The following is an 8,869-nucleotide window of genomic DNA, read 5'->3' on the forward strand; positions in this document are numbered from 1 at the left end:
AGGTTGATAAAACAATTACCAAACTGTCAAGCTACAAGAGAAAATTGCGTGCAGTGAAAATGAATTAAATTCCAGATGTCGCATGAAACCTTGGCAAAACAGATGGAGAAGCTACAACGACTGTAAGGAAGGTGCGTGATGTTGCTACGCAGTGGCTACATTCTTTTCTTAGGAGTTTACCCGACAGACCAACAGACTTAATGAGCATTGATACCAAGACAAAACAGATGAACACAAACCTTAACCTCATCAGGCTGCACAGTGTTTCTCCTTCATCAAACCTGACTTTCAACTTTAAAGGTCGCACTGCTCCTATTGGCTAAACCTAAGCGCTTTCTTTTTATTACAAAATTATCGATGAGGAGTGATGCTCTGGTATTCAAAACACATTTGAAATGTGAAAATGCTCCTTCATAGTTAGGTTAGGTTAGCAAATGGAGGTGGGAAAATCAAGTGGCAGGAAACGACAGTGGACAAGGAATCCAAAAAATACCTTTCCTCTGTCTGCCAAGAGAGCACGACTTTCTTATCGACAAGCAACACGAGAAAAAAAGTTGGTTCAAAAAAAAAAATTCAGGCAAAGGACAAGGGAAAAATCACATGGAAGGTAGCCGACAAATGTAGAGACAGGAACTTGGAGGACAAGGCAGCAAGACGTGTGGTGCTTGACATTTACTTTTTACACACAGATTAGTGGCACACACATTTAAATGGGTTGTGGCACAACGTGCACATCGCCATAACGATATTACGCAGAAAAACACTTTCTTCATGGAAAAAAATGCAATACAAGATATTTAAGAAACAAATATACATAAGTATGAACACATGCCAAAGCATGTTACGAGTCCGAGCATCTTTGTCCTGCAGACCAATGTAACATAAAATAAGTCATTGAAATTCACACACAAGCACAGTGCTCTTGGTAGTTCTTGTGACATTCCAGGAGACGTGGCAGCATTTTGGAAATCCAAAGCGAGCTGTCAAAAGTGATCCTCTGAAGAGTGCAGTCTGTGCCATTATCAACCACAAAATCACACCAGGAGAGTCCAGTCAAAGCCATTTGCCCCTGGACCTGGTAAAAGTACTTGTGCGTTGGTTTAAGAACTCCATTCTTCAGGTAGGGTGCCGTATTCACAGCATTTTCTAATTCCTCACCCCGTTCCTTGGCAGCTGAGAGGGTCTTAACTTCAAGGAGACCAAAATCTCCTCCCTGCTCTACAACACGGTCAGGCGTTGCACCAAGAACAGGGACACCAGGGTTGACGCACAACCCACAACAGTAAATCCTAACTGGGACCTTTTTCTTGTCTATGTAACGCTGCACGGCTGCATCTTCATTCCTTAAACCATCAGCCATGTATTTGGTCTGCATCTGGCTAGACCCGAACAACCTCTTAAAAAACTTCTCATCAGCTGGCTTCTTCCGTGACACCACATCTCCAAAGTGTGAAGCAGTCAGGCGCTTGGATCTCTCGAAGCTCCATGTTGTAGAGCCGCTCTGCATCCTAGTCGCTTGCTCAAGGGCCCATGAGTCTTCTAAAGTAAGCTCACAGGAGCCGAACGTGTACCCAGCTGGCACATGCTCAACCCACAGGGCTTGCACCGGCAACCTGATTGGCATCTGGCTGAGAGCCTCCTCCTGACGTGTTCTTTTCACTTGTACGGGCTGAAAGTGGTTGTCCTCCAGCGTCTTGCATAGCATGGCGTTTGGAATATTTTTCTGTGTCTGATACATTCTCTTAATATGGTCTTCTGTTACTGTCAGAGAAACTGTGGTTTCTTGAGTTGCATACCTGCCAGCTTTCATTGGCATATGTTTCACAAAACGCAGTTTTGAGAACTCGCGTGTGTGCACGTTGGCCTTCTTTGCCCCAGTACCCCATGCTCTGGGTTTGTCTGTACACGACTGTGTGTCTTGCACGTAGGCTGCCCCAGAGCGCTTCAGGTCTAATACAAACCATAGAATTGCTACTACATGTTTACAAACACCTGCAGCTCCAGCCCGGCAGTTGCAGGTTCCTTCGTCCACAGTTCCATTTGACGAGAGCACAGCAGCAGTGTTATATAATTTTGCCAAAGAGAATGATGCCTCCACTGTTGCTTTAAGAAAAGTGGATCTGTCAGCCTTGCAAATAAGAACATTGTGCACCTTCTCTGCTTTGAACATCCTGTATCCGCTTACAGTATGCTTCTGAGCACCACGTGAATTCTGATGTGCCAAGATTCCTTGCTCTGAGAACCCATCTGGAACGTCTTTTAACTGTTTTGTCCATGGCCCTTTCGGTAGCCTTGCTTGGAGAGGAAGTGCATTATGAATGGCTTGCAGTGGTACCTGCAACATGGGTATAAGCAAGTGTCAAAATGTTTTCTTTGGCACTCCACATATAAACAGAGCATGGAAGCATACTCAGCTGATCATGGCATCACCAATGCGATCTTGAAATAAAGTATTCATTCATTGTGTCTTGGTTACTTGTGGCAAGCATGCTTGAAAAGCAACGCTGAACCCATTTCATTTACTACGCGCGGTCGTGAAGAATGTTGCACAAGGACGGCCTCGGTAAACCACCAGCTAACTAAAACTCCGAGGCCGCCCAAGTACAAGGTACTGGCGCGTCCATGTTTTTCACGTTAGCAAAATATCCGCCGCAGTTTTTTTCGACCGCGTTCGCGTTACTTGTAGCCACCGAGGCACGTTCATATTTTGGCTGCGCCTATCTGCACTCCACGGTAGTAACAAATGGACACCGCGACCGAGATAGTACGAGCCGTCAAACTCGTTGAATATGGCACAGACAGCAACTACTATTTGTATCGCAAAAATATGCTCAGCTACACACAATGTAACAGTGCTTGTTGGTTCTGCTTCGCACTTGCTGCGTGCTATTCGAACAACACTATAGGCAAGAAAATGCGCTCGCACAAGCTAAGCACCAACTCAACTACTACTTTCTTCCAAGATGTACTCATTGAACGAATGCGCTGTCCGTTTCTTTCGACGATATACTTGTTTCAGACTCGTCCGTAGACTAAATAGCACGCTATAACCAAAAGATTGAATGGGCAGTGCGCGATAACGACGTATTTTGCTAAAATATAGCGCGTACATTCTCACAAGACTATGTCGCACTGTTGCAACAAACATGAATGCGTACGCTACGTACTACGCCTGCCGCCGGGACAGCCGCAGAAACTTTGAAGGTTCGCGACGGGCGACCAGTAAATAAATGCACTGTTAGCGCGCGCTTACCAGCAAAACACGCCTGCTAGCCGTAGGATCGCGCTCGTGCCTTCTGAAGCATAGCTAAAACTATACACTGGCACATGTGCGCGCTTCACGAGCGCTCACGTGCGAAAATACTCGCTTCGCGCTCGTAGCGTCGGCTGCAAAACCACAAAAAAAGTTGTACGGCAATGCAAAGATCACTTGCGCGGCGCAAGCATGCTACAAAAGCATTGCTAGCATCCCAAAAAAAAGTTTTGTTTACCTGCTTTTGCGCGACGTCCATGTCGAACCACTCCTGCGCCGGATCCTGCCCGGCAAGCCACGCTCACAATTCCCAGCCTGCTTTGCGGCGGTCGCGTAGGGGGCGCGCGCAACTTTCCGAAATGGTCCATTGCGATGATTTCAATAACTCGCCTATCAGATGGTAATCAATTATTTTTATCACACGGCAACCCCAAATTACCACGATGCCATTTTTTTGCGCAGTCCCCGATTATACCCGACACGCGGTACCTACAACTACACTACTACGACGCCAACGGCGTTTCAGCCGAATGAGCTGCATAAGCTACCGCTTTAAAATTGTAACAATGGCTTATGGTGCCTGGAAGGCCAGCGCTGCCGAAGGCATCGAGGCACCCTACAACGACCGTACAGCAGCGCCGCAAGGTGCATGCACGGCCGGTTTCATCGCGGCTTCAACCGTAATTAATAAATGAAAAGAAAAAGAAAGTTGAACCAGTGTTATTAAACTGGATGAAATGTCCTTGTGCCTCGTCCCGAGTGCACGTAAAAGCAACAACAGCAAAATAATAACAAAGGAGACAGGAATTCGTTGAATGGAGTGTCCGGCGGAGTCACGCTACATTGCAGAGCGCAGCGAGAAGCAGACGACACTATTCCGCCACCGAGCGCGGCTAACGCCCCCTGCTTCTCCTGCAATACCCCGGTGGCTTTGCTCCAGGGCCCAGCGATGACGTGCAAGTGTATGGGCACGTGACAGATGCTAGGGACCTTGGGATCATGGAGGACCGCTCCGGTCATGAATGGCTCCGGTGCAGGATGATGCATGGAGGAAGGAACAACTTCCTCCATGGGATGATGTGAGTTTTCTCTCGCTACTTTCGTCCCATCATCGCGCCGGCGAAGTGTTCCGCGCGGGCATGGAGGAAGGTTGCGCGCGGGAAACAGCGTGTGGTCGTGTAAGCATCACCAGCAAAATGAAAACCATAAACGCGGCACCTGTGTTTCCGGCAAAGCTGGATACAAACGGCAAGCGCTCTTCCGACGAGGAATGCAACGGCACGGGCCGCGCGAGCGATGACCGCGAAGAGAACGACGACAAAGAGGATCTAGCGCCGCCGGCCACCAAACGCAAACGACCCGTCGACGGCAAACGCCAGCGCACGTTGACCGAGCTGTTTGAGCAGATACCAAAGCGTGTCAAGAGCGAGGACGGCAAGGCCCAGAGCAAGCAGCAGCCGGTATTGGAGGTGAGCTTCACACGCTGTCCCGACTGCCTCCAGGAAGCCGCGGAGTTGCGGCTGTTTGAAAGGGACCCATCGGAAGCAGTTGACGAGGTGCGGACGCTGGTAGACAATCGGCTGATTGCGTAAAGATGGAGGCGCCGACAACGATGGCAACAACGTGATGGATACACCGCGTCATAAGATCACGCAGTTTGCGGTGTACGATAGACACACGCACCTGTGCCGCATCGACGCCGGCCTGATCGAGCGCGGTGTAGAGCTTTACTTCAGCGGCTACGTGAAGCCCATACACGCCATGGACCCATCCTTAGAAGGATGAATATGCACCAAGGCGCTGGGCCCTCTTGGATCTTGGTGGACGAGCTATTCCGACGGCGGCGAAAACGCAGTGATTGCTTTCACCACTCAGTTCGCTGAATACGTGTTCATATTGCACCCAGCGAGGCGTACACTCCTTTCATCGAAGCCATCGAGGAGAAGGTCTACATCAGTATGTTGACTCCAGCAGCACGTACGAAGATTTGCTCAACAGACTCGAGTTGACACCTCCGCCCCAAGGTATTGCTAAATTCACCGAGGACTCGCTGTTGCGAAATGTCCAATTCGTGATCGACCAGGTTCAGAGCTTCGACGACGGCGTCGATAGCTACGATGCTCTTTTGGTCGCCAGTCCCTGTATGCAGAGCGTGGTCCACCTGGCTGGTGTGACGTTGGGTCAGCGCCGAGAAATGCGCCGGAGATGTCGCGAAACGTTGCGCAAGAAACCCGTCTGCACGCTAGCTACAACGACACCGCTCGTTCTAGACGTCTTCAAAGTCCTGTTCGAGGGTCAGACTGATGACAAAGCGGCCAACTCAACGGCTCGCCGCAAGCGGTACGGCGTTTGCGAAGCCTGCCAGTCAGCCAACTGTGCCAAGTACAAAGCATGCAAAGACATGGTGAAGTTTGGCGGTACCGGAAGATAGAAGCAGTGCTCCGTGGAACGGAGGCGTCTTAATTAACAAGGTCTTGAAGGAAGCCGAAAAGGACGACGGCGACATCTAGGAGATTGAGCTTTACCTCGACCGTAAGGCTGTGGACACAGAGGCGCCCGTTACTCGTAAGACGACGCGGCTGGGTGACAGTGACGTCCTTTGGGTAGATGGCAAACCGGTCGCTTTCATTGACATTAAGTCCTAATTCTCGAGAGCCATCGTCAACGGCTCCGAACTTCGCTGCTGCGACTTCGTGCTGGTCACTCCCAAGGAACCCGGCACATCGCTGTACGTGGCTGAAGTCGTCTACATGTATGAAACTCCAGCTGGCGAGAAAATGTTCCATGCTCACTGGTTCTGGAGAAGCGCAGACACTCTTCTCGGTGAGACTTCTGATCCTCACGAGGTGTTTCTGGTCAACGAATGTGAGAACCAGAGCCTCAACACCGTGAACAACAAGTGTATGGTGCACAAACCCGCGCCGCAACAATGGTTTACCCGCGGCGGCCTCCACAGCCTGGAAGATGAGTGCGCGCTGCGTGGCGAGGACGATGGGAAGTCGTTCGTCTACCAGAAGGCCCTATGAGCCAGAGACAGCACGGTTCGTCGACCCGAAAGAGTTTATCTTTCCTGAGGTGGTGCGAAGTGACGCATTCCTGTACCTGCTTTTGTCACACCGCAATCGAGAAAAAACTACAGATCCCAATTCCTCGAGAGGTAATCGAAGAAGAGAACGGCAGGCGCAGCTACGCAAGCATCTCGTAATAGAGCAAATCGTTTTGTATCGGCGAGTGCGTCTTTCTGGAAGCGGATGCTTTCCAGTTCGACTTGAAGACTGACAAAAATAGGAACAAGGGGAACGCGAAGCAGGAAGATGTGGACGAGGATATGTATCCTGAATACTACCGCAAGCGACCTGAATACGTCAAATGTTCGAATGCTGATGTGCCTGAACCATTCAAGATTGGCAAGATCGTCTCCATTTACGGAAAGCTGAGCAGCGGCGGCTCTGATACGTTCAAGCTGAAGGTGAAGTTCTATCGTTCGGAGAACACGCACAAGCCCAAACAGGATGCGGACCTTTGCCTTCTTTACAATTCTGAAGAAGAAGCCATCGTCGAGCTGCGCCATGTGTGCGGCAAGTGCTACGTTGTCTACGGCGAGAACCTAGCGGAAGAGGTCGACTACCTATGCCGAGGTCCCCACCGGTTCTACTTCACAGAAGCCTATGACAGCGAGACCAAAACGTTCGCGGAGCCCTCAGGCAAGGCTGGAATGATGGGCTGCCTCGGAAAGGGAAAGGGCAAGAAGGGCCGACACAAAGCCATCAATATCGAGTCGCCAGAGGAGTTTAATGTGACACAGTGCAAGCTACGCTGTCTCGACGTCTTCGTGGGTTGCGGAGGGTTGACCGAGGGCTTCCATCAAGCGGGCGTCAGTGAGACGTGCTGGGACATCGAACGAGAAGAGCCCGCGGCCACGGCTTTTCGGATGAACTTTCCCGACGACACCGTCTTTACCGATGACTGCAATCGCCTCTTGCGCCTCGTCATCGATAGTGAGACCGCCAACGAGCGCGGGCAGACTCTGCCGCTGAAGGGAGAAGTCGAGTTGCTCTGCGGAGGGCCTCCATGCCAGGGTTTCAGGGGCATGAACCGCTTCAGCTCGAGGCAGTATTCCCAGTTCAAGAACTCGCTGATTCCGTCATTTCTCAGCTACTGCGAGTACTACAGCGCGCGCTTCTTTGTGCTCGAGAACATGCGCAACTTCGTCTCATTCAAGCGCAGCATGGTTCTCAAGTTGCCCCCCAGTGCCTCATCAGCATGGGTTACCAGTGCACCTTCGGAGCCCTGCAGGTGGGGAATTATGGGGCGCCGCAGACCCGCCGCCGTGCCATCATCCTGGCGGCGGCACCGGGAGAGAAGCTTCCAGTGTATCCCAAACCGGAGCATGTGTTTGTGCCGCGCGCCTGTCAACTGACTGCCGTGGTGGACGACCGCAAATACCTGTCCAACTGCAAGTGGCCCTCGTCCGCGCCTCTCAGGACTCTCACTATTGGTGACATCATGTCGGACCTTCCCGAGATCCGCAATGGTGCCAAATTGGACGAGATTTCCTATGGCGCAAAGCCCTCGCCTCCGTTCCAGAAGACGCTTCGCGGAAGAGGTGCTGTGCTCCGGGACCTCGTTTGCAAGGAGGTGGCTCCATTGGTCGAGGCGAGGATACGCCACATTCCCCTCACACCTGGCTCTGACTGGCGCGACCTCCCCAACATCGCCGTGTGGCTCACGGACGGCGTCACGTATACCAAGAAGCTGCTCTACACACATCACGATGCGAAGAATGGCAAGTCATCGACCGGTGCCTTCCGAGGCGTTTGCCCATGTGCCTCAGACAAGCCCTGCGACCAGGCGTGCCACCAAGATAACACGCTCATCCCCTGGTGCCTCCCGCACACGGGCAACCGGCACAACCACTGGGCCGGACTCTACGGCAGGCTTGAGTGGGACGGCTTGTTCAGCACAACCGGGACCAACCCGGAGCCGATGGGCAAGCAAGGTCGTGTCCTGCACCTTGAGCAACACCGTGTGGTCAACGTGCGAGAGTGCACGAGGTCGCAAGGTTTAACGGACACATACCGGTTTTTTGGCACCATCCTGGACAGGCACCTGTAAGTTGGCAACGCCGTACCACCGCCCATGGCACGGGCTATTGGACGCGAGATCCTGAAGTTCCTCGCCAACAGTGCGGCTAACAGAACGTGTGTGCAATTCATGTTTACTGCTTCAAACCCAATCTGTCAGGATTTTGTTCGAAGTGAGGGCAGTGTATCTCTATGCCATGTTTCCTCTTAAAAACATTGGTGTTCATTTTTATATCTCCAGTATACAGCGGTTCTCTTTATAGATTTCGTGTGGTTTTAATTTCTACTATAAGACTGGTAGCTTTTTTTCACGTTGCAGCTACTGTAACTGCTCCATGTGCCGACCTGAGTTGAAAATTGCTACAGGGTTCAGCAAAAGCCAAGTTCACTGTTCGTATTCATGTTTGTATATGAATGTTTTTTGCTAGTTGAGTTATTAAAGGTACTCTATTGGTTTTGAAAAAATATCTTCTGGAAAAATGCTGGGTGTCGACGATAAGGTGGACCTGGCTCCAAATACATAGCTGAGTAA

General features: G+C 51.1%; 1 protein-coding gene and 1 pseudogene across 1 annotated transcript; one reads left to right on the forward strand and one right to left on the reverse strand.

Annotated features, from left to right (window-relative positions):
• Window positions 1-608: 608 nt before the first annotated feature.
• Window positions 609-3,641, reverse strand: LOC146184734 (uncharacterized). Its single transcript, XM_084609486.1, has 2 exons — window positions 3,492-3,641; window positions 609-2,335 (listed from the first exon to the last, which is right to left on the reverse strand). Exons 1-2 carry the CDS (start codon window positions 3,510-3,512, stop codon window positions 902-904), a joined length of 1,455 nt encoding a protein of 484 aa, XP_084465612.1. The 5' UTR covers window positions 3,513-3,641; the 3' UTR covers window positions 609-901.
• An 808-nt stretch (window positions 3,642-4,449) lies between these two features.
• LOC146184735 (DNA (cytosine-5)-methyltransferase PliMCI pseudogene) lies at window positions 4,450-8,567 on the forward strand (annotated as a pseudogene).
• The last annotated feature ends 302 nt before the right edge of the window (window positions 8,568-8,869 follow it).

This window comes from Amblyomma maculatum, chromosome 7 (assembly GCF_055883805.1).
Source record: "Amblyomma maculatum isolate TAMU_Amacu chromosome 7, ASM5588380v1, whole genome shotgun sequence".
In the NCBI taxonomy this organism is placed as follows: domain Eukaryota; kingdom Metazoa; phylum Arthropoda; class Arachnida; order Ixodida; family Ixodidae; genus Amblyomma; species Amblyomma maculatum.